This window comes from Cherax quadricarinatus, unplaced genomic scaffold (assembly GCF_038502225.1).
Source record: "Cherax quadricarinatus isolate ZL_2023a unplaced genomic scaffold, ASM3850222v1 Contig606, whole genome shotgun sequence".
Classification (NCBI taxonomy): domain Eukaryota; kingdom Metazoa; phylum Arthropoda; class Malacostraca; order Decapoda; family Parastacidae; genus Cherax; species Cherax quadricarinatus.
In genome coordinates, this window is record NW_027195632.1 from 34,025 (window position 1) to 61,037 (window position 27,013).

General features: G+C 42.1%; 1 protein-coding gene across 1 annotated transcript in view; it reads left to right on the forward strand.

Moving 5' to 3' along the window:
* Positions 1 to 273: 273 nt before the first annotated feature.
* LOC128688477 (phospholipid phosphatase 1-like) overlaps positions 274 to 27,013 on the forward strand; it is a 90,028-nt gene continuing 63,288 nt past the window's right edge. Inside the window, exon 1 of the mRNA XM_070080560.1 lies at positions 274 to 1,495. Coding sequence (XP_069936661.1) covers positions 1,435 to 1,495 — 61 coding nt within the window. The 5' untranslated portion in view covers positions 274 to 1,434. The remainder of the gene's footprint in view (positions 1,496 to 27,013) is intronic.

Below are 27,013 nucleotides of genomic sequence, written 5' to 3' on the forward strand. Positions count from 1 at the left end.
CTAACAACAATACTAAAAATACAATACTAACAACAACAATACAAACAACAACAACAACACTAACAACAACAATACTAAAAACAACGCCAATACTAACAACAACAACAATAACAACACCAACAACACTAACAACAACAAACACTTAGTCTACTCTGCACAATGGGTAACACAGACAGCAGCATGGTGACTGTACATCAAACTGTCTCAACTTAGACTGTACTTGTAATTGCATCATAAGAGCAGGGTGGTGACCGGTGCTGCAGGATGTGTTGCAGCTGTCCTCACTCCTTCATTTTTCCTTCTTACAGACTGACTGTGGGTAGGCACAGGCGACCACAGACACCAGAAGGACGTCACATGCACAGGACACCGTCAGGGCAGACGCTGCGGGGGAAACAGACGCTTATTCCAGCGGAAGAGCTGTGGGGATCTGCGTTCGATTAGTGCAGCAGGAAGTGGTGGCAGCAGCAGAAGCAGCAACAGCAGCAGAAGGACCAACAGCATCAAAAAATAGCAGCAGCAAGGATAAAGTCTTCCTTCATACGACATCAGCGTCTTAATCTCATCGTTGAAAATATTGTAAAAACAAAATAAATGCAGATTTGTGGAGGTGTGACGTAGTGAGAGCGGAAGTTTATCTGACAGAGGAAATCCTTGATGACTTGGTTTCTGGATATTACATACAAAATATTATACATGTATTGCTAGAAGCCCCTCATCCTTGAACAAGGGATATTATCCACACAGTACTACATACTTTTAATCTATTCGTTGTAACCTTAACTGTATCAGTATTTATATACTTAACTGTAAGGATACTTTCTCTGGGTACCTTTACAGATACACAAGAATAGTTATATACACATTTCTCTCTCTCTCTCTCTCTCTCTCTCTCTCTCTCTCTCTCTCTCTCTCTCTCTCTCTCTCTCTCTCTCTCTCTCTCTCTCTCTCTCTTTCTCTCTCTCTCTCTCTCTCTCTCTCTCTTTCTCTCTCTTTTCTGGAAAAATAAAGATTTTTTCTGAGAGTGCAAACCACAAGGGAACCAACTAGTGGCGTTATTAGGGAAGGGCTAAGTGGCTCCACACACATTCATCGTCAGAGCTAACTCGCCATTCTGGCTGTTCAGGACCCCAAGGATCTTACAGCAGGAGCTAGTCAGGCGAGGACCTTCACGAAGAGGCGGCAACTTGGTCTTCTAGCCACGTATAACGCTTGTTGGAACCGTGGCTGCAGGAGACGAGCAGGTCCCTGGACCGAAGTTTTGCAAGTGACATCGAAGTGGTTGCAGGAGGCATCGAGGTGACGCAGGGTACATCGAATTAACAACAGGAGACATTGGAGTGACGCAGGAACCATCAGAGTGACTCAAGTAGACAGTGAAGTGACGCAAAAGACATCGTAGTCACGTAGGAGAAGTTAAAGTTCGTCGGCGTCATGCGGTTCGACTCCAGCAGGGTGTTGCGGACCGCCTTTGACGTCTTCCTCTATGCTATAGGTGAGTAAACCTTTGTAGATTCTCTCTTTCTCTTCCAGCACACGCTAGTTCTGAGAAGTCCAGCACCACACGTCGGTTCTCAGAGGTTCTCCAACAGAGGTCGGTTCTTAATGGTTCTTCAACAAAGGTTGGTTCTTACAGGTTCTCCATAGAGGTCGCTTCTATAAGGCTCTCCACTACAGGTCAGTTTTAAGAGATTCTCCAACAGTGGTCGGTTCTATGAGGTACTCCACCACAGGTTGGTTCTAAGAGGTTCTAAAACAAAGGTAGATTCTAAGAGGTAATATCGATGTGTTTTTCTTACGAAGGTTCTTCAGAAACTGGCCTGTCACGGAGGTTCACAAACCAGTAACTCGCCAGCCAAATTTCTCTCTCTTTCTTTTTTTACACAGGGTTTGACAAGGTTAGGTTAAGGATCCCTAGCTTTATTGACAAGCTATTTACAGGTTAAGGATTCCTAACTTTATTGACAAGCTAAGAGCTGTTACCTACATCAGCTCATTTGAAAGCATTTTTATTGTTATGAGACATACAAGTAGGGAACAGGATGAAGTTGGAGCCATCTGTGGGCCAGCATTTTCATCTGATCAACTGACTTTATCTCGTTGACATCATTATGCTGTATGAATGTGTTCCATACTCGAGTCATCCTGGGTAAATATGATCTCAGATGGAGTGATGTTCTGGAGAAGGGTACAGCCAGAGCTCTCTCTCTCTCTCTCTCTCTCTCTCTCTCTCTCTCTCTCTCTCTCTCTCTCTCTCTCTCTCTCTTTATCTCTCTCTCTCTCTCTCTCTCTCTCTCTTTCTCTCACACACACACACACACCTTTCCCTTCCCGATATCATCTTATCATAAATAAGGGTTTGCTAGCAGCCTCGCCCCACGCACTCCTGGAGGGAGGGTGCCCATTGTAGAGTACTCCAGGTCCTCCAGGTACTCCAGGTCCTCCAGGTACTCCAGGTCCTCCAGTCTACCTGGAGTCTTGTCTACCTCGATAACGTCACGATAATTTCACAGGGTTCCACAAGGTAGTAGAATTTACTTTCTTCAAGTGTGTGTGTGTGTGTGTGTGTGTGTGTGTGTGTGTGTGTGTGTGTGTGTGTGTGTGTGTGTGTGTGTGTGTGTGTGTGTGTGTGTGTGTGTACTCACCTAGTTGAGGTTGCGGGGGTCGAGTCCAAGCTCCTGGCCCCGCCTCTTCACTGATCGCAACTAGGTCACTCTCCCTGAGCCGTGAGCTTTATCATACCTCTGCTTAAAGCTATGTATGGATCCTGCCTCCACTACATCGCTTCCCAAACTATTCCACTTACTGACTACTCTGTGGCTGAAGAAATACTTTCCTAACATCCCTGTGATTCATCTGTGTCTTCAGCTTCCAACTGTGTCCCTTTGTTACTGTGTCCAATCTCTGGAACATCCTGTCTTTGTCCACCTTGTCAATTCCTCTCAGTATTTTGTATGTCGTTATCATGTCCCCCCTATCTCTCCTGTCCTCCAGTGTCGTCAGGTTGATTTCCCTTAACCTCTCCTCGTAGGACATACCTCTTAGCTCTGGGACTAGTCTTGTTGCAAACCTTTGCACTTTCTCTAGTTTCTTCACGTGCTTGGCTAGGTGTGGGTTCCAAATTGGTGCCGCATACTCCAATATGGGCCTAACGTACACGGTGTACAGGGTCCTGAATGATTCCTTATTAAGATGTCGGAATGCTGTTATGAGGTTTGCTAGGCGCCCATATGCTGCAGCAGTTATTTGGTTGATGTGCGCTTCAGGAGATGTGCCTGGTGTTATACTCACCCCAAGATCTTTTTCCTTGAGTGAGGTTTGTAGTCTCTGGCACCCTAGACTGTACTCCGTCTGCGGTCTTCTTTGCCCTTCCCCAATCTTCATGACTTTGCACTTGGTGGGATTGAACTCCAGGAGCCAACTGCTGGACCAGGTCTGCAGCCTGTCCAGTGTGTGTGTGTGTGTGTGTGTGTGTGTGTGTGTGTGTGTGTGTGTGTGTGTGTGTGTGTGTGTGTGTGTGTGTGTGTGTGTGTGTGTGTGTGTGTGTGTGTGTGTGCGAAAGTGATAAATTATTATTATTATTATTATTATTATTATTATTATTATTATTACTATTATCATCATCATCATCATCATCATCATCATCATCATCGTTTATTACTATTATTATTATTTACAATAAAAAGTGCCGTTAATATCATAATCCTTTCAACAGAGACAGTGACAAAAAAAAGTCTAAGAGTCAAGTAGCATTAGCTAACAATAGCCTTCAAGATCGTTGAACCCCTTCACACACACACACACACACACACACACACACACACACACACACACACACACACACAAGGTGACAGCAGTAAGACAAAAGAGAGAGGGATGGGTAGATTTCGTTTTTCTTGGACTGCAAGAAGGCGTTTGACACAGTTCCACACAAGAGATTAGTGCAAAAACTGGAGGACCAGGCAGGGATAACAGGGAAGGCACTGCAATGGATCAGGGAATACTTGTCAGAAGACAGCAGCGAGTCATGGTACGTGGCGAGATGTCAGAGTGGGCGCCGATAACGAGCGGGGTGCCACAGGGGTCAGTCCTAGGACCGGTGCTGTTTCTGGTATTTGTGAACGACATGACGGAAGGAATAAACTCCGAAGTGTCCCTGTTTACAGGTGATGTGAAGTTGATGAGAAGATTTCAATCGGACAACGACCAGGCAGAACCATAAAGGGATCTGGACAGGCTTCAGGCCTGGTCCAGCAACTGGCTTCTGGAGTTCAACCCCACCAAGTACAAGGTCATGAAGATTGGGGAAAGCAAAGAAGACCATAGACGGAGTACAGTCTAGGGGGCCAGAGACTACAGACCTCACTCAAGGAAAAGGATCTTGGGGTGGGTATAACACCGGGCACATCTCCTGAGACGCACATCAACCAAATAACTGATGCAACATATGGGTGCCTAGCAAACCAGCATTCCGACATCTTAATAAGGAATCGTTCAATACCTTGCACACCGTGTACGTTAGGCCCATATTGGAGTATGCAGCACCAGTTTGGAACCCTCACCTAGCCAAGCACGTAAAGAAACTAGAGAAAGTGCAGAGGTTTGCAACAAGACTAGTCCCGGAGCTAAGAGGTATGTCCTACGAGGAGAGGTTAAGGGAAATCGACCTGACGACACAGGAAGACAGAAGAGATCGGGGGGATATGCTACCGACATATAAAATACTGAGAGGCATCGACAAGGTGGACAGAGACAGAATGTTCCAGAGATGGGACACAGCAACAAGGAGTCACAATTGGAAGTTGAAGACTCAGATGAATCACAGGGATGTTAGGAAGTATTTCTTCAGTCACAGAGTTGTCAGGAAGAGGAATAGCCTGGGTAGTGATGTAGTGGAGTCAGGATCCATACATAGCTTTAAGAAGGGGTATGATCAAGCTCATGGAGCAGGAAGAGTTACCGAGTAGCGGCCAGTGAAGAGGCGGGGCCAGGAGCTGTGGCTAAACCCCTGCGACCACAAATAGGTGAGTACACACACACACAGGCGCCAGGAGCTAGGACTCGACCCCTGCAACCTCAACTAGGTGAGTACACACACACACACACACACACACACACACACTTCACCCATGAAACACACACACCTTCACACACACACACACACACACACACACACACACACACATACACACACAGTTCACCCATGAAACTTACATTACTTTATGCCCTTCTCTCTTCTCCTCCCTTCACCCCTTCTCTCTTCTCCTCCCTTCACCCCTTCTCTCTTCTCCTCCCTTCACCCCTTCTCTCTTCTCCTCCCTTCACCCCTTCTCTCTTCTCCTCCCTTCACCCCTTCTCTCTTCTCCTCCCTTCACCCCTTCTCTCTTCTCCTCCCTTCACCCCTTCTCTCTTCTCCTCCCTTCACCCCTTCTCTCTTCTCCTCCCTTCACCCCTTCTCTTTACTCTCCTCCCTCCTTTCATCCTGTTTACTGACCCAACCTTTTTGCCTCTTCCTTCCACCCTCCCCTTTCCATTTATCCCCTCCCTCCCCCCCCCTTCCCTTCTTGTCCCATCCTTCACCTGTTTCCTTCAGCATGTACCCACTCTCCTCACCCTTTCCCCTCATCCTCCTCCTTACTCTCTCCCCTCATCCTCCCCCCTTCCCCTCTCCCCCATCCTTCTTGTTTATGTACGTAAGAATTCCACAAGATTAAGGATGAGAGTTGAAACAAGTTTTTTTTTTACAGAAGCAGAGACATGCTAATCTCCTTCAGCTTATTTTAAAGCTTGAAGGTAGCAAAAGCTTTTCTTGCGGCGTTAATTAGAGGGGTTTACTTTACGCAGTTTTAAGTAACAAATATAAAACAGAGTGTGAAGTGAGAGCCATCTATGGGCCGGAAATTTCACGTGATCGACTGACTTGATTTATATTCGTTTGTGTAAATTCTGTTCCAGACGAGTATCAGTTGAGGATTGATTGCTGGTGGAGAGATATTTTTGAAATGGTGATGGATGCCCGTCGTGTGGTGTATCTTCTGGCTGCCCAAGAATTTGGGTCAGATGGGAGGTCCTTGGTACTGGATACAACAGTAAAGCCACCTTTATCTCTCCAGAGTTGAAGGTTATCTAGGAACGTTAGATCTAATGGTCTAAGTCGGACCGAAACGTCGTTATAAGTCTCATTCCCTTATGTGCGGGTTATTTGTGTATTGGAGGTAAATCACTTTGTTTGATCCACCATCGTGTCTTGAATCCGGAGAAAAAGACAGTGAATAGGCCGTTCAAGACGGTAGGCTTGTGTCTCTTAGAGTCCTGCAGCCAGTGTTGCCGAACAAGCAGCAGAAGCCCCAGCAGAAGGCCTGGTCACAGACCGGGCCGCGGGGGCGTTGACCCCCGGAACTCTCTCCAGATAAACTCCAGGTAATGACGTCGATTCTCTTGCTGCTTTTCCAGCTAATTCCAGTCCATAGTTCGTCATCATCACTGCAGAGAGAAACTGCAATGCCAGTTACTGATAACAATGACACTGACCTGTTGCTCTAGCTACAAGACTTTTTCTTTTGTATATTGAGATTACATTTGTCATCTCCAACAAAAAGGGCTGTGTGCCCCGTGATGGGCAGAGTTGGTAAAAGTGTGTGAGAAGTAATGGTACGTTGGTCACCCTGTTCATACTTTACACTGGTGCTCATCTTATGTAAACCCACAGACTTTTCTGTGTCCAGGTATTTAAGCAGAAAAAGTTCTGATTTTGTCGCCTTCAGCAACTTTGACACAATTTTTGCAATTAGTCTTGGAGGTCATCTTCCTTCGTCTAGGAAGTCAGATGGGATGTTAATAAGTCTGTTTTATCGTGCCTTAAGAGATGGAAGGGTATTTTTAGGTGAATATTCCAGTCGGTCTTTAGCCAGAGACAACCAGACCGTTGAGCTCACATTGCCTAATGTCAAATTTTTATATGTCTGCTTGCCACCAAGAGATAGCAAATCGTTGTCTTGTTGTGGGTAGAAGGATGTCTTTCATACCCTTGTATCTGGCATCAACTGCTTCATTGTAGCAAAAAAAAAAAAACACAGACAAATACAGTCGATGAAAGATATAGTGTACTTGCGTTGGAGACACGGACTGACTGGTGAACGCATTTGAACCAGGTTGTTGACACAACAGTGGAGAGAAAAAATGTATCATTCAGTGATTGCGCACTATGCAGTGAATTATTATCTAGTTTCCCTTCCACAGCAAGGTCCTGTGAATCATTTCTTCCCTTTACTCTGTTTTGATGCTCATTGAGACAGTTATGTGGTCTGCTGAGTCGGCATATCCAAGAAGTCTGTAAGTAACGACGTCTTCATGGAGGGTCGGTCACCACGGGGTCAGGGGAAGTTCCAGAGTTAATTGTGTGAATGGTCGACGACTGCATGGTGCTTGTAATTGTCTCTCTGTATAAAGTACAAATTGAGGCCACCAGAAACTACAATGCGTTGGTGGCTATTTTACAGAAGAGAGGTGTCTGTGTTTCCTATTAGGAATTTTAATGCGTCTGCATCCTGTCAACGAAACCTGCACGCTGCATACATTACTTTAGAAGTCCTGGGATGTATGCACAGCCAGGAGAATATAATTTCCCGATGTTCAGGAATGAAAGCATGTATGAGAACGAATAGACTTGTGGACACACAATAGAACAATTCCGCTGGGACCCAGTCTAAGTTATGAGGAATGCTGTGGTCCAGTGATGCTTCCATTACTACAGCCACGCTAAGGTGGTGAAGATTCACGAGACGGTGCGTGAGCTCACCAACATTGGTGATGAAGCCTCTTAGGCTGGCAGACAACATGCTCGTGGACTGGCTCCCTGTGTTTGTACTCTTGCTTGAGTAAGCAGTAGTATGTGATGTTTGACCTAGTTTCTGTTAAGAAACATGGGCGTTGGTGTGTGTTCCAGCACGCAGTACAAAACATGTAGAAGCGTGGCAGCAGAGACTGGGTGGGGGGGAGTAAAAGACAAACGTAAAACAAGCCTTTACTGAGATGATATTTCGCTCTGTGTACAACTTTATCGAATCAAAATTTCCTAAAGCTTTACACAATGCAAAACGATGTCTCTTACTCCATCCTGTTGACCTCTTGCCTTTGCATCCGGCTGGCTGGGTGACGAGTTAGTAGGTGAACCAGATATGGAAGGCTCTTGATGTAATCAGAGCCCACATCTTCCAGAAGCTGGTCTTACCTGTCTTAGGACCATTTTTCTGGCCAGATGTCCTCTCGGTGTGTTGTCCATGCGGCGTCAGCCTCACCAGGGCAGACCTCAATTAACTTTCTCTTCCCTCACCCTCATTCCCTGATAAACAGGTATCCCTCAAGGTATTCCTCACACTGTACTACTCAAGCCTGACTTCAGGTCCATTCATTAGGCCACACAGTCACGTCACGCGGTACCAGAGAGGTCCAGCAGTCAGATCTACCCATCAGGTAACCCAATCAGCTCACGGGGTACAAAAGCAAAACCGCTGGAAGTCCGCTCGGGAAATAGCGGATATCCGGTAGAGAAAAGTGGCGTCAAGTGTGTTAAACTCTGCGTTAAACCCGGTAAAACCGTGGCCTAGATTATGCTCATATTTGTTTTACAATGTTGAGTCAAGTAGAGGTATTTCGTCAGTGTCTGTCTCACACTTTCTATTTTTCTTTTTTTTGGTCTATCTACCTCTGTCTTTCTAATATTCTATGTCTGTCTTCCTGACTTATTCTGTCTCACTGACTGTCTGTTATTTTTAACATTATCTGTTTACCTGTTTGTTTCCTTTCTAGTATTTTCTGTATTTATTTGTTAATAAATATATCCGCCTGTCTTTTTATTATTCTCTGTCTGTCTATCTATCTGCCTATCCCTCTGCCTCTAGCATTTTCTATCTATCCATCAATCCTAAGCATTTTCTTTCTGCCTCCATATCTATACAAATACTTTCATATTTAAATATTTATTTTCTGACTTTATATCCATTAATATTTGTGTATTTATCTACTAATCTACCCAAGTATTTATTTACATGTCCATATATGCCTTTCTATCTGCTTATCTGCCTAACTGTCTACTGATTTATCCGTCAATCTGTCTGTAACACAGCCTTGTCTTTGTTACTGTTTGTTTTTGGTTACTGTCACGTTGTTATTAATATTTCTGTAACATATTTGTGACCAGTTTCGAGAGTTCTGGCCGTCAGTGCAGTGGCCAGACTTCCTTGCTGACCGCTTGACCAACTAGGCTATTGCTGGCATTGCAACAATGGCTGATCAGGCACCACCTCCAAAATCTTACCCGGGTTTCGTCTTGAAGGCTTCTTGTCTGTGTTCTGCTATATTTCTTGTACGTGCTGGCAGCCCCTGCTCTTCACTAGGCTTACTCTAAGCTTCTCACTATTTTGGTATGGTAATTATGGACTTGGCATTCGGGTATTTTCCATGTATAGATTATCAGATACATCTTTCGTCTCTGAGAGTGCATTTTAAGTGCTTTGTTAAAGGCGTTACCAGTGGTAAATATATTTGACCGCTTATATGCAAGTAATAAATGATCCCTTTATATTTTCTCCTCGAATATCTCTCATGCCTTGAACGGAACCTTGAGTACCAAACAGTGTGACAGACGAGAGAACCTAAGTGCTTCGAAGAGTCCTATCATTGACGCAGTCTCGGTTACATTTGCATTACTAATACGATGTAAATCATAGGTGGTATGGCTTTGTTATTCTCAGATCTTTACCTGCCCAGTCCCAGAGAGTTTAATCATGTGGTGGCATCGAATTTCTCCTTATTTACCCGTCGATGAAGTTGAAATTTGTTAAATTGGAGCACCATGTTGTTTTGTTCCCACTGGAAGATTTAGCTGAGAAATTATTGTGCTTTTTTTTTTCAGTGTCTCCTACTAAGACAACGTTCTCAAGAAAATGATACAACGTGGTGATTAGTATTTTTGTCTGTCTGCTAAAAGGGCGAGAAACAGTAAAGGTACCAGGACCGTGCCTTGTGGTACTGGCTATGAGAATACATGACAGTAAAGGCACCATGACTGCCTCTAGCGTTACCATGAGAACACGAGACAATAATAATATCTTTATTTCTACAAGTACATGTACAAGGTATACAGGCCTACTTGACATCAGTGACATACTACTATATAGAAAGCCGCTTCTTATGCAGAGCATTTCGGGCAAATTAGGTCAGTTTTGTCCCCGGATGCGACCCACACCAGTCGACTAACACCCAGGTACCCATTTTATACTGATGGGTGAACATGGACAGCAGGTGTCTTATGGAAACATGTCCTTAATGTTATCCAGCCGTACCGGAGATTCGAACTCCGTGTCATGCGTTACCATGAGAATAAGACAATAAAGACACCATGCCAGTGTCTTGCGTTACCATGAGAATATGGGGCAATAAAGACACCATGACAGTGACTTGCGTTACAATGATAATAAGACAATAAAGACACCATGACAGTGTCTTGCGTTACCATGATAATAAGACAATAAAGACACCATGACAGTGTCTTGCGTTACCATGATAATAAGACAATAAAGACACCATGACAGTGTCTTGCGTTACTATGAGAATATGAGACAATAAAGACACCATGACAGTGTCTTGCGTTACTATGAGAATATGAGACAATAAAGACACCATGACAGTGTCTTGCGTTACCATGAGAATAAGACAATAAAGACACCATGACAGTGTCTTGCGTTACCATGAGAATAAGACAATAAAGACACCATGACAGTGTCTTGCGTTACCATGAGAATAAGACAATAAAGACACCATGACAGTGTCTTGCGTTACCATGAGAATAAGACAATAAAGACACCATGACAGTGTCTTGCGTTACCATGAGAATAAGACAATAAAGACACCATGACAGTGTCTTGCTTTACCATGAGAATAAGACAATAAAGACACCATGACAGTGTCTTGCGTTACCATGAGAATAAGACAATAAAGACACCATGACAGTGTCTTGCGTTACCATGAGAATAAGACAATAAAGACACCATGACAGTGTTTTGCTTTACCATGAGAATAAGACAATAAACACAACATGCGGTACCAAACTTTAGTTTTTATTCCACCTCAGTGGATTTTGTTTTATTTATCTAATATTACGCTTTATTATTTGTCTGCTTAAAAATTTAACATAAATTTCCTCACTTCACTTGTAATACTTTCACCCCTCATCTTATATTCTCCCCTCATCTTATATTCTCCCCTCATCTTATATTCTCCCCTCATTTTATATTCTCCCCTCATCTTATATTCTCCCCTCATCTTATATTCTCCCCTCATCTTATATTCTCCCCTCATCTTATATTCTCCCCTCATCTTATATTCTCCCCTCATCTTATATTCTCCCCTCATCTTATATTCTCCCCTCATCTTATATTCTCCCCTCATCTTATATTCTCCCCTCATCTTATATTCTCCCCTCATCTTATATTCTCCCCTCATCTTATAGTCTTCCCTCATCTTATATTCTCCCCTCATCTTATATTCTCCCCTCATCTTATATTCTCCCCTCATCTTATATTCTCCCCTCATCTTATAGTCTTCCCTCATCTTATATTCTCCCCTCATCTTATAGTCTTCCCTCATCTTATATTCTCCCCTCATCTTATATTCTCCCCTCATCTTATATTCTCCCCTCATCTTATAGTCTTCCCTCATCTTATATTCTCCCCTCATCTTATAGTCTTCCCTCATCTTATATTCTCCCCTCATCTTATATTCTCCCCTCATCTTATATTCTCCCCTCATCTTATATTCTCCCCTCATCTTATAGTCTTCCCTCATCTTATATTCTCCCCTCATCTTATAGTCTTCCCTCATCTTATATTCTCCCCTCATCTTATAGTCTTCCCTCATCTTATATTCTCCCCTCATCTTATAGTCTTCCCTCATCTTATATTCTCCCCTCATCTTATATTCTCCCCTCATCTTATATTCTCCCCTCATCTTATATTCTCCCCTCATCTTATAGTCTTCCCTCATCTTATATTCTCCCTCATCTTATATTCTCCCCTCATCTTATAGTCTTCCCTCATCTTATATTCTCCCCTCATCTTATAGTCTTCCCTCATCTTATATTCTCCCCTCATCTTATATTCTTCCCTCATCTTATATTCTCCCCTCATCTTATAGTCTCCCCTCATCTTATATTCTTTCCTCATCTTATATTCTCCCCTCATCTTATATTCTCCCCTCATCTTATATTCTCCCCTCATCTTATATTCTCCCCTCATCTTATAGTCTCCCCTCATCTTATATTCTCCCCTCATCTTATATTCTCCCCTCATCTTATATTCTCCCCTCATCTTATATTCTCCCCTCATCTTATATTCTCCCCTCATCTTATATTCTCCCCTCATCTTATATTCTCCCCTCATCCTATATTCTCCCCTCATCTTTTAGTCTTCCCTCATCTTATATTCTCCCCTCATCTTATATTCTCCCCTCATCTTATATTCTCCCCTCATCTTATATTCTCCCCTCATCTTATATTCTCCCCTCATCTTATATTTTCCCCTCATCTTATATTCTCCCATCTTATATTCTCCCCTCATCTTATATTCTCTCCTCATCTTATATTCTCCCCTCATCTTATGTTCCCCCTCATCTTATATTCTCCCCTCATCTTATATTCTCCCCTCACCTTATATTCTCCCCTCATCTTATATTCTCCCCTCATCTTATAGTCTTCCTGTCGTGTGGGGTTAGGTAGGAGATTGATGGATAAGGTAAACTCATTTGTTGGATGGTAATGCTATATTGTGAGACTGTGGTAATCGGAGATGGAGCCCAGCCTGGCATGTCCTGCCTTCTACTATGCCTATGCGTAGACTGAGAGCGAGGTAGCCTCTCCGGCTTACTCATGGAGCATCCCGTGACGTCACACAGTCACAGGTCTAAGGGATCTTCTATATAAAGCACATGGATGGTACTATGATACGCTATACAACACATATAAAGGAGGATCAGCAACTATGCTGACAGCTCGGTCATGTTACGTATGTCGTCTCGACATACACTACTAAGCTATAGGATGAACAGGCAGGTGGTTCTGGGCTGATTCTATACAATAACGAATTCATATATAACTTAGAACTAATGGATGGTATCATACTGAATGTTAAATGAGTTTTACGTAATGGGTGTTAATGTAATCAGTTTTAACGTAATGCATTAAAACTTATAAGAACAAATCATTGTACATTATGGGATGGAATTGATCGATCGATCTGTATTCATGCAATCTACGGATTCTGAGGAAGAATAAATAAATATATATATATATATATATAGGGATTGGCAGAGAGCATGCATAGTTCCTTTGTATAAAGGCAAAGGGGATAAAAGAGAGTGCAAAAATTATAGGGGGATAAGTCTGTTGAGTGTACCTGGTAAAGTGTATGGTAGAGTTATAATTGAAAGAATTAAGAGTAAGACGGAGAATAGGATAGCAGATGAACAAGGAGGCTTTAGGAAAGGTAGGGGGTGTGTGGACCAGGTGTTTACAGTGAAACATATAAGTGAACAGTATTTAGATAAGGCTAAAGAGGTCTTTGTGGCATTTATGGATTTGGAAAAGGCGTATGACAGGGTGGATAGGGGGGCAATGTGGCAGATGTTGCACGTGTATGGTGTAGGAGGTAGGTTACTGAAAGCAGTGAAGAGTTTTTACGAGGATAGTGAGGCTCAAGTTAGAGTATGTAGGAAAGAGGGAAATTTTTTCCCAGTAAAAGTAGGCCTTAGACAAGGATGTGTGATGTCACCGTGGTTGTTTAATATATTTATAGATGGGGTTGTAAGAGAAGTAAATGCGAGGGTCTTGGCAAGAGGCGTGGAGTTAAAAGATAAAGAATCACACACAAAGTGGGAGTTGTCACAGCTGCTCTTTGCTGATGACACTGTGCTCTTGGGAGATTCTGAAGAGAAGCTGCAGAGATTGGTGGATGAATTTGGTAGGGTGTGCAAAAGAAGAAAATTAAAGGTGAATACAGGAAAGAGTAAGGTTATGAGGATAACAAAAAGATTAGGTGATGAAAGATTGAATATCAGATTGGAGGGAGAGAGTATGGAGGAGGTGAACGTATTCAGATATTTGGGAGTGGACGTGTCAGCAGATGGGTCTATGAAAGATGAGGTGAATCATAGAATTGATGAGGGAAAAAGAGTGAGTGGTGCACTTAGGAGTCTGTGGAGACAAAGAACTTTGTCCTTGGAGGCAAAGAGGGGAATGTATGAGAGTATAGTTTTACCAACGCTCTTATATGGGTGTGAAGCGTGGGTGATGAATGTTGCAGCGAGGAGAAGGCTGGAGGCAGTGGAGATGTCATGTCTGAGGGCAATGTGTGGTGTGAATATAATGCAGAGAATTCGTAGTTTGGAAGTTAGGAGGAGGTGCGGGATTACCAAAACTGTTGTCCAGAGGGCTGAGGAAGGGTTGTTGAGGTGGTTCGGACATGTAGAGAGAATGGAGCGAAACAGAATGACTTCAAGAGTGTATCAGTCTGTAGTGGAAGGAAGGCGGGGTAGGGGTCGGCCTAGGAAGGGTTGGAGGGAGGGGGTAAAGGAGGTTTTGTGTGCGAGGGGCTTGGACTTCCAGCAGGCATGCGTGAGCGTGTTTGATAGGAGTGAATGGAGACAAATGGTTTTTAATACTTGACGTGCTGTTGGAGTGTGAGCAAAGTAACATTTATGAAGGGATTCAGGGAAACCGGCAGGCCGGACTTGAGTCCTGGAGATGGGAAGTACAGTGCCTGCACTCTGAAGGAGGGGTGTTAATGTTGCAGTTTTAAAAACTGTAGTGTAAAGCACCCTTCTGGCAAGACAGTGATGGAGTGAATGATGGTGAAAGTTTTTCTTTTTCGGGCCACCCTGCCTTGGTGGGAATCGGCCAGTGTGATGATAAAAAAAAAATAAAAAATAAATAAATATATATATATATATATATATATATATATATATATATATATATATATATATATATATATATATATATATATATATATATATATATATATATACAAGGTGAAATTAACAGCAAAGACATCTGGTGCGCACTCAGATCATTACTGTCAAATTCTCAGAATACGGAGGGAACGTGAACACCAAAAAAAAAAATTCTGAAAAACTAATCAGTTAATAACAAACAGTTGACAATTTCCTTCATTTCGGACATCTAGTTATACAGACTGTGTACATTTAAACCCAATTCTGCGAGGGTGAGGTTTACATATGCAGAATGATTATCATCTCTGGGAGGATCGAATTCCTCTGCAATGGTTAACACATGCCTTGACTGAGGGAGATCTGAACGAGTATCTACAAAAGATACTTGTGGGTTTCTCATTACTTGTCGAGTACGCAAGGAGTAATGACATTCAGGTTGAATATCTGATTGAGTATTTGAGGTAGGGGGTACAGAGTCAAGAGGATTTTCAGCATCTGTCACATTAGTCTGGGTAGCAATATCATCAACATCGCATACTAATTTCATACAATCTAAATGCAATTCTTTGTACTTACCAGTACTAATTTCTCTAACCTTATACTTATTACCAGAGATATGTTTTACAACTCGATAGGAGCCAACAAACTTTTGATCGAGCTTAGGCATTTCGGATGTTTTGTTGAAATTTGTCAGCATTACTCTTGAACCTACTTTAACTTTTGATGGCTTAGCACGGCTATTAGTTACTCTAGTAAATTCTGCTGTTGATTTATGAAGTGTTTCACGGATTCTTCTAAAAACACTCTGAGCTATGCTGGTACGAGTTGCTATGAAATCATTAGGGTTGTAATTGGGTTTCGGAGTGGAATATAACAACTCATAGGGTAAACGCTTGTCTACACCATGCAATGCATAATGTGGGGTATCACCTATAGAAGCATTGTAAGCAGAATTTATGGCACATTGAACATCTGGTATAACTTCATCCCAAGTTTCACTATTGGGGTTGATAGTGGCTCTCAAAACATCAAGTAATACTTTCTTATTGGTTTGTTCAGCTAACCCATTGCTGGCAGGATGATGAGGAACAATGGTGGATTTAGAGATCTTGTACAAAGTACACAAATTTTCAAGAATCTCATTACAGAATTCACCTCCATTATCTGTTACTAAGGACTTAGGGGTGGTATGCCTGCTGATAATGCATTCTTTAAATGCTTTAGCTACTGTCTCGGCAGTCTTATCTGCAATAGGAACTAACTCACAATATCTGGTGAAATGGTCTATCATAACACACAGATGTTTGTTGCCTTGGAGGGAACATTTAAAATTGGTTAACAAATCAAGGGCAACTCTTTCCCATGGTTCGCTAGTGGTTGGGTACACTTGGATTGGATTAGGACCATTGACATTTCCTTTATGTTGCATACAAACACTACATTTCTTAACATACTCTGAAATGTCAGTTGCCATATGTGGCCAAAAGTACTTCATTCTGGCTTGTTTCACAGAACAATCCATACCAGGGTGTGCAACACCTGGTGCATCATGAACTAGCTGTAGAGCTACGTTCACTAGTGACTGTGGAATAACTAACTGGTACACTCTTCTACTTGGAGTACCCAATTCGGCTTTTCGATACAGTAATTCTTGGCTCATTACAAAGTCACTGATGGGTGCTGGTGGCTTCACAGTAAGAATAAGATCTTCCTGGAGCAGGAATCGAATCACACCAGACCACATGGGATCTGTTCTTTGGGCATTCATTACATCCTCTGCAGTAAATGGAGGATCTGCAGTAACTACACTAACATGTCACGATAAAGCATCTGCGACTATGTTTGACTTGCCAGGTAAATGTTCAAAAGTGGGATTGAACTCTTGGATAGTCAAGGTCCATCTGGCTAACCTTCCAGTAGGTTGTTTGTTCTGGAATAAAGGTATCAGTGGTGCATAGCTGTCAAGACATGAACAGGGTACTGGTAAATAATGTCTTGGAAGTGCTTCAAAGACCATACTATTGCTAAAGCTTCTTGCTCCATTACTGTATAATTACGTTCAGCCTTCGTAAGGACTCTACTAGCAAATGCAACTGTGTTGTACTTGCCATCAGTCTTCTGAGCTAGTACGGCACCTATGCCAATTGAACTAGCATCAGTTGTTAGATAGAAGGGCTTAGAAAAATCTGGGAATTTCAAAATGGGAGCGGACGTTAGCTTTTCTTTTAGTGTCTGGAATGCTCTTTCTTGATGGAAGGTCCAAATGAAAGGAACATCTTTATTAAGCAATTCAGCTAGAGGAGCTGCTATTGAAGAAAAATTAGCAATGAAAGATCTGTAGAAACCTGCTAGACCCACAAAGGATCTTACAGCATCAGCAGTTTTAGGGGATGGAAAATTTAGTACTGCCATTACTTTACTTTGATCAGTCGTAACCCCTCTAGGAGTGACTACGTGACCAAGAAACTTAATTTCTGATCTGAAAAATTGACATTTGGACAGTTTGATCTTTAAATTGGCTTCTTCAAGCTTACCAAGTACTATATCAAGTCTTTTCAGGTGTGTATCCACATCTTCGGACATGACGATTACGTCATCTAAGTACACCATAAGTGCTTTATCTATAAGACCTCTAAAGATATTGGTCATGAGTCTAGAGAACGTGATAGGAGAGGATCGTAATCCAAAAGCCATTTGAAGGAAGTGATAATGACCTGTGGGAGTGGAGAATGCTGTTAGCTCTTGGCTGTCCTCGTGAAGAGGGACTTGCCAAAACCCTTGTAACAAGTCCAGGGTCGAGAAGACTTTGTTATCTTCGATATTGCGTAAAAGATCACCTAGTACAGGAAGTGGGAAGCGATCTGGAATAGTTTTCACATTTAACTTCCTAAAGTCAATCACCGGGTGCCAAGTATCGTCCTTCTTAGGCACTAGGATGAAGGATGCATTCCAGGGTGAATTGCTATATGCAATAACTCCATCATCGAGCATTTGATTGATCAATTCTTCTGTGACAGCAACTTGGGAATGCAGCATTCTGTACGCAGGTATATAGATAGGTCTAGTACCAGGCTCAAGTGGAATACGATGGGACAATAAGTTCGTTATACTCATCTTCTCACCTGGTAAGGCAATGGCCTTACAACGTTTGTTCAACAGCATCAACAAATGCTTCGCTTCATCTAGGAAGTCAGTGGGAGCTAAGTCTTTCTCCTCAACTGGTGGAATGGATTGATCCAATGGAGTGGATGAGGTTTCCCCTGTTGAAATAACACTGACCCACTGGTCAGGTGGCATGTCATCCTGTACTTGAACAGGGTAAGGATAGTGCACCAGGTCAACAAGTTTGGTATTTGCTCTGAGACGAACACTGTGACCCGAAGTGTTAGCAAGGAATAAATGGATCTTACTGTCTCTTACAACGTGTAAGGAAGGTTCAACAAATAAACCCTTGACCTTGCAGGAATCACTGTCAACTAGGACGTTATCACCATCTGGAACATAAGGAACAACAACAGACACTCTAGTGAGAGCACTAGCTGCAACAGAGACGTCTTTCTGCAGACGGCATGTGACATCAACAAGAGATGGCATTACTAGTTTCAAGTAATCGTTTTCCGACAAAGCGTCCCCTGTGGAGAAACTACTACTTGGACTAGCAGACATTGCAGGGATAGGCTGAGTACTCAAAGCAGTCTGAGCATCCTCAGACACTTGAGGCAATACACTATCTTGCATATCTGAAGGTGTAGGTGGAACACAGATGGGAGTGACAGAGTTACCAGTGCCTGACCGCTTGGGTATGCTACTGGAGAATGCATTGGCTTGTAAGGACTTAATCCATACATCATACTCTGTGGCAGTATGGCAGATTTCTGATCCAAGCTGGTAACCCCAAAATGAAACAATCAAGTCATCAATTTGGGCATGCCATCGGTAAGGGTCGAGCACAATGCGTAAGTCTCGCATGGAAGCAAATCCCAGTAGAAGGTCACCAGGGAAAGTAATCTGGTCAACAACAAGAAAAGCAGCAGTAAAGTCTCTACCTTGGATAGAAAAGGAGAGCGAAGTCTGACCTCGGACTTGCAGAGGGAACCAGCTACTCCACTAAGGGAGGTTACAGCAGTTGGTTCAACGAGGAGGACACATCGTAACTGCTTCTCTTTAAACAAGCTAGACCTGATGATATTAACTTGGGCACCAGAGTCCATGAACACATGAATGGGCACATTATGGATAGAAGCTTGTACCAAAGGACCAATAGTTTCATTAGGAGTTATGTGCAAACAGAAAGGTGGGTTGTCATCGGAGAAGGCATTTTCTACTTCATCCCCAAATTCCTCTATGTCAGAGACATGTGAAGCAACCTCAGCAGCAGGGTTGTCATTCTCAAGACTGGCTAAAAGGCTTCATAGGAATTTTGAACTGGGATGGTGTACTCATTATCACCTACTGTCACGACTGGACGAGTAGACTGAGGTGCTCGGATTCCCCCGAATTGGAAGAATGAGCCTGGTTCTGGTTAGTTTGAGAACCACGACGTCTGTTTCCTCTCCTGGCTCTGTGGTTGGAACAGCCACGGGAAGATCTAGAGTACTGCAGGTTGTAGAGAGCATTGCACTCAGATGTGTCATGTCCATGTATTCTATGATAAGTACAGTAGGGAAGATCTGACTGGTACTCATCATCAGTACGACGCCTCTTAGGGTGACTATCAGGACAATTAATTGCAATATGGCCACGGTAACCACAATTGTAGCAAGTTCTTTGACTGTGGGTACTGTACATACTACGGGTGCTATGGGAATGATGGCTCTTAACACTAGCTTTGGATGATGGACGCGAGTGATTAAGGTTGGGAGTTTTGGGTGTAGCACAAACTAGAGGAAGTACAGGAGTAGACAAAGTGGTTGGCGTAGACTTTCGAAAACGGAAGGTTCCCTCAGGACACAAATTTCGTACATGGATGAGAGCTGCGAGCGGTCCCATAGTAGCATCTAGAAGACTTGAATTGTACACATACATAGATGTCGGTGGCATTAGTTGTTTGATAACTCTGAATGCCACTAATTTAGCAAACCCTTCAAGAGCTGGTTTATCGTTATCTTTAAGGTACTTGGAATTTTGACCCGCTCTGACAAATGAGGACATAAGGTTATTTAGACAAAGGGCAAACTCATCTAATGACTCCTCTGGCCTCGGAGCTGTGCACACTAATTCTTTGAGAATGACAAAAGGATCGGTTTCTCACACCGGTTCAAGATAATTACGAATTAACTGTTCATAATCTTGCCACCTGGTTAGGTCTTGAAAGTCCTTCATACGAATTAAGTTAAACACATGTGAGGCGGCTGGAGAATGGGCTAGACTCTCATTTCCGATACTGATTAAACAACTCTCAGATGGAAGACCATCTACTGAAGCATTAGCTCTGGCTCAAACAGTGGTAAACCAACCTTCTAGGTTGTCTGGGTTACCATTGAACAATGGCATAGCGTCATAGGGATCACGACTGAAATTACGCAGACTAGAAGTCTGAGTGTGTCTCTTATTTGATAAAGGATTACTCGAATTGTGAACTGATGTAGTACTGGTTGTACTAGCAGCAATTGCTGAGGCATTGCTTGAGAAGACTTGAGACATGTTTGCAAAATGTAAAACAAGAATTTAGAGAAACTAAAGAAAAAGGTAACTGAGGAACACACGACACAGTGAACTTAAATGGGAAAAAAATGCTTAACTATTCTGCATAAGTAATTAAAAATTGACAGGTCACACTGTAAGCAAGGAAACTCACACAAGAAAATACTCAACTGAATAAACAACACTTTGAAAATCAAGAAAACTTGTACTTTACTCAAATCTAATTTGCTCAACTTTACTTTAAAATTGAATGAATGGCACAGTGAGTTGTCTTTACTCTCAATGCAATAGCGAAATACACAATAAAATGATAAAATAAATAAAAAATGTTAAAATGGACTCAATAAAGCTTGTGCAAAATAAAACAAACTGGGAAACAATTCAAAAAATAAAATAAAATGGCACACAAAGAATAAAATATTATGCACAGAACAGAGCACAAAAAACTGCACTGAAATAAACTGTAGCAATATTGCAAATAACAATTGCTAATCAAAATTATTGCACACACTACTTAAAATTTCTGAAAGAAAAATTTTAAAGACAACACAATGCTTGCACAAGAATTATTGCAAAATGAGTCAATGTGCAATAATAAAAAAAATATTACACACACAAGAAATACAGTTTACAAGATTTAAAAAAAAATATTAGCAAGGAATGAACTGAGTGAACACTTTAACTCTTAACTGCAACTTAAGCAACACTTAACAAGCAAAAGAACAATTTACTTTAAATGAACAACTTAAAAATTGCACTAAGAGTGAATTTGTTCAATGAAACATGAAAAATAATAGGTGCAAAAAACACAGAACAAAAGGTTTGAACACTTACAGTGATGCAGAACACAACACATCAATATAAACACAATACTAGAATTTTCTTGCAATGAAACTTGGTGTGAAAAAATTTTGAAAAATTAATTTTCTTGGTTGCACAAAACAATGGCACTATTGTCTGTGGAAATAAGACAAATTAGACACTGGCTAAATGAAAGAATATGAACACAAAAAATGTTCAACACACAGAGAAAAATGAATTAAACTGGCATGAATACACAAATGCTGGGATAAAAATGTAACAGACAACACTGAGTTGTGATGCAGAATACAAGGTAATAAATTACTGAATTACTTCACTGGAATACTGAGAACACTAGGTGATTCTGAAGTGTAAACACAAGTTCTATACTGCTTATATGTTGCAAACACAACAAAGGAAAAACACTAGGGTACTTACTTCAAGTGTATAAAAAAGGAAACACAACACAACAGACATAAGATAATGCACAGAAATTAACACTGAATTAAGAAGAGAAAAAAAAATATTGCAAACAGGATATAATAAACACTGAGTCTAATCGAGAGTCACTGAATGTCACTAAGAAATCACTGGAAACACAAAAAGAAATGTCTCAACACTTGCAAATGTCTCTATGAAAAATATTATCGCTGTAATGACTTGGTGAAGAATGAGGTGGAAGGTGGTGGAGGTGGTGAAGGATTGTTTATGTCGTCTTGCGGCTGGCTGCTGTCCTCTGCACACGTGATCCTAGAATTTGCGCTTACATCGACGATAGATTTCACACAGGAGGCTTTTAATGATGGGCAAAACACACTCTAGCTCTTGACCCCCTATGTGGTCCTTAAAATATGGTGCTGGAACCTGTAGTAGTGTACCAAAACAATGGTAGAGGTTGGGTGAGTGGGTTAATGGCTGAGTGAGGCGGCTGGGGCCGGTGTCCAGTGGTTGGGTGGGTGGGCTGAAACAGGGCTAAGGCCGAGACCCCGTGGTAACTGGGCCTATGGGATGAACGGCGTAAGCCTCACTGAGGACACCCTCACTGGTGTGAAGATATTTCTAAGCCGACTGGCTTAAAAACAAACCCACAAAATACCACAACACCACAGGAATGAAAAAACACTCAGAATGGCTTTGAGCTTGAAGCACAAAGCGATGAGAAGACTGTACCCACGTGGCTTGCTTGAGTACTGGGGTAAGACACCTGGGTTAGTCACCTGGGTTAGTTGCTGGCTGGCTTATCTTAACTCTTCACACAGAATGGCTTGATAATTTCTAACGATGAGCACAGCAGGGGTGGAAAGCTGGCTGGCAGGCATGGCTGGATGGTGAGGCTAGGCTGACTGACTCCCTCACCACAGACTGTCTTACTGGCTTATTTTGCAAACTTGGGTCAACCCCTCGGGAGTGATGCAAATAAGCAGATAAACACTAATACAAAGAGACTGACCAGTGAATAATGTAGTGGCTGGTAGATGCTTGATTGAGGTAGCTGGCTTGAGGTAGCTGGCTGGCTTGGGGTAGGTCGAGCGTTATCCTGCTCGGCAGGCCTAGTCACAAGATGGCGGCCGGCTCAGTAGAAATTTATCTCCAGAAATCGCTATAATCATCAGGATTACAGGCCCTCCGCTGCCACCAAATTGTCATGTGGGGTTCGGTAGGAGATTGATGGATAAGGTAAACTCACTTGTTGGATGGTAATGCTATATTGTGAGACTGTGGTAATGGGAGATGGAGCCCAGCCTGCCATATCCTGCCTTCTACTATGCCTATGCATAGACTGAGAGCGAGGTAGCCTGTCCCGCTCACTCATGGAGCATCCCGTGACGTCACACAGTCACAGGCCTAAGGGATCTTCTATATAAAGCACATGGATGGTACTATGATATGCTATACAACACATATAAAGGAGGATCAGCAACTATGCTGACATTCCCTCATCTTATATTCTCCCCTCATCTTATATTCTACCCTCATCTTATAGTCTTCCCTCATCTTACATTCTCCCCTCATCTTACAGTCTTCCCTCATCTTATAGTCTTTCCTCATCTTATAGTCTTCCCTCATCTTATATTCTCCCCTCATCTTATATTCTACCCTCATAGTCTTCCCTCATCTTACATTCTTCCCTCATCTTAGTCTTCCCTCATCTTATAGTCTTCCCTCATCTTATAGTCTTCCCTCATCTTATATTCTCCCCACATCTTATATTCTACCCTCATCTTATAGTCTTCCCTCATCTTATATTCTCCCCTCATCTTATATTCTACCCTCATATTGTATTCTCACCTCATCTTATATTCTCCCCTCATCTTATATTTTCCCCTCATCGTATATTCTCCCCTCTTCTTATAGTCTTCCCTCATCTTATATTCTCCCCTCATCTTATATTCTCCCCTCATCTTATAGTCTCCCCTCATCTTATATTCTCCCCTCATCTTATAGTCTTCCCTCATCTTATAGTCTTCCCTCATCTTATATTCTCCCCTCATCTTATATTCTCCCCTCATCTTATAGTCTCCCATCATCTTATAGTCTTCCCTCATCTTATAGTCTTCCCTCATCTTATATTCTCCCCTCACCTTATAGTCCCCCCTCATTTTATAGTCTTCCCTCATCTTATAGTCTTCCCTCATCTTATATTCTCCCCTCACCTTATAGTCCCCCTCATCTTATAGTCTTCCCTCATCTTATAGTCTTCCCTCATCTTATAGTCTCCCCTCATCTTATATTTTCCCGTCATCTTATAGTCTTCCCTCATCTTATAGTCTTCCCTCATCTTATAGTCTTCCCTCATCTTATAGTCTTCCCTCATCTTATAGTCTTCCCTCATCTTACATTCTCTCCTCATCTTATAGTCTTCTTATATTCTCCTCTCATCTTGTAGTCTTCCCTCATCTTATAGTCTCCCCTCATCTTATATTCTCCCCTCATCTTATAGTCTTCCCTCATCTTATAGTCTCCCCTCGTCTTATATTCTCCCCTCATCTTACATTCTCCCCTCATCTTATATTCTCCCCTCATCTTATAGTCTTCCCTCATCTTATAGTCTCCCCTCATCTTATAGTCTTCCCTCATCTTATAGTCTTCCCTCATCTTATAGTCTTCCCTCATCTTATAGTCTTCCCTCATCTTATAGTCCTCCCTCATCTTATAGTCTTCCCTCATCTTATAGTCTTATCTCATCTTATAGTCTCCCCTCATCTTATATTCTCCCCTCATCTTATAGTCTTCCCTCATCTTATAGTCTTCCCTCATCTTATAGCCTTCCCTCATCTTATAGTCTTCCCTCATCTTATATTCTCCCCTCATCTTATAGTCTCCCCTCATCTTATATTCTCCCCTCATCTTATAGTCTTCCCTCATCTTATAGTCTTCCCTCATCTTATAGTCTTCCCTCATCTTATAGTCTCCCCTCATCTTATATTCTCCCCTCATCTTATAGTCTTCCCTCATCTTATAGTCTTCCCTCATCTTATAGTCTTCCCTCATCTTATAGTCTCCCCTCATCTTATATTCTCCCCTCATCTTATAGTCTTCCCTCATCTTATAGTCTTCCCTCATCTTATAGTCTTCCCTCATCTTATAGTCTTCCCTCATCTTACATTCTCCCCTCATCTTATAGTCTTCCCTCATCTTATAGTCTCCCCTCATCTTATATTCTCCCCTCATCTTATAGTCTTCCCTCATCTTATAGTCTTCCCTCATCTTATAGTCTCCCCACATCTTATAGTCTTCCCTCATCTTATAGTCTTCCCTCATCTTGTAGTCTTCCCTCATCTTACATTCTCCCCTCATCTTATAGTCTTCCTTCATCTTATATTCTCCCCTCATCTTATAGTCTTCCCTCATCTTATAGTCTTCCCTCATCTTATATTCTCCCCTCATCTTATATTCTCCCCTCATCTTATATTCTCCCCTCATCTTATAGTCTTCCCTCATCTTATAGTCTCCCCTCATCTTATATTCTCCCCTCATCTTGTAGTCTTCCCTCATCTTATAGTCTCCCCTCATCTTATATTCTCCCCTCATTTTATAGTCTTCCCTCATCTTATAGTCTCCCCTCATCTTATGTTCTCCCCTCATCTTATAGTCTTCCCTCATCGTATAGTCTTCCCTCATCTTATAGTCTCCCCTCATCTTATATTCTCCCCTCATCTTATAGTCTTCCCTCATCTCTTATATTCTCCCCTCATCTTATAGTCTTCCCCTCATCTTAAAGTCTTCCTTCATCTTATATTCTCCCCTCACCTTATATTCTCCCCTCATCTTATAGTCTCCCCTCATCTTATAGTCTTCCCTCATCTTATAGTCTCCCCTCATCTTAAAGTCTTCCCTCATCTTATAGTCTTCCCTCATCTTATATTCTCCCCTCATCTTATAGTCTTCCCTCATCTTATATTCTCCCCTCATCTTATAGTCTTCCCTCATCTTATAGTCTCCCCTCATCTTGTAGTCTTCCCTCATCTTATATTCTCCCCTCATCTTATAGTCTTCCCTCATCTTATATTCTCCCCTCATCTTATAGTCTCCCCTCATCTTATAGTCTTCCCTCATCTTATAGTCTTCCCTCATGCTATAGTCTCCCCTCATCTTATATTCTCCCCTCATCTTATAGTCCTCCCTCATCTTATATTCTCCCCTCATCTTATATTCTCCCCACATCTTATATTCTCCCCTTATCTCATATTCTCCCCTCATCTTATATTCTCCCCTCATCTTATATTCTCCCCTCATCTTATATTCTCCCCTCATCTCATATTCTCCCCTCATCTTATAGTCTTCCCTCATCTTATAGTCTTCCCTCATCTTATAGTCTTCCCTCATCTTATAGTCTCCCCTCATCTTATATTCTCCCCTCATCTTATAGTCTCCCCTCATCTTATATTCTCCCCTCATCTTATAGTCTCCCCTTATCTTATATTCTCCCCTCATCTTGTAGTCTTCCCTCATCTTATATTCTCCCCTCATCTTATATTCTCCCCTCATCTTATAGTCTTCCCTCATCTTATAGTCTCCCCTCATCTTATAGTCTTCCCTCATCTTATAGTCTCCCCTCATCTTATAGTCTTCCCTCATCTTATAGTCTCCCCTCATCTTATATTCTCCCCTCATCTTATAGTCTCCCCTCATCTTATATTCTCCCCTCATCTTATAGTCTTCCCTCATCTTATAGTCTCCCCTCATCTTATAGTCTTCCCTCATCTTATAGTCTCCCCTCATCTTATAGTCTTCCCTCATCTTATAGTCTCCCCTCATCTTATAGTCTTCCCTCATCTTATAGTCTCCCCTCATCTTATAGTCTTCCCTCATCTTATAGTCTCCCCTCATCTTATAATCTCCCTTCATCTTATAGTCTCCCCTCATCTTATAGTCTTCCCTCATCTTATAGTCTCCCCTCATCTTATAGTCTCCCCTCATCTTATAGTCTTCCCTCATCTTATAGTCTCCCCTCATCTTATAGTCTCCCCTCATCTTATAGTCTTCCCTCATCTTATAGTCTCCCGCCCTCTTATATTCTCCCCTCATCTTATAGTCTTCCCTCATCTTATAGTCTCCCCTCATC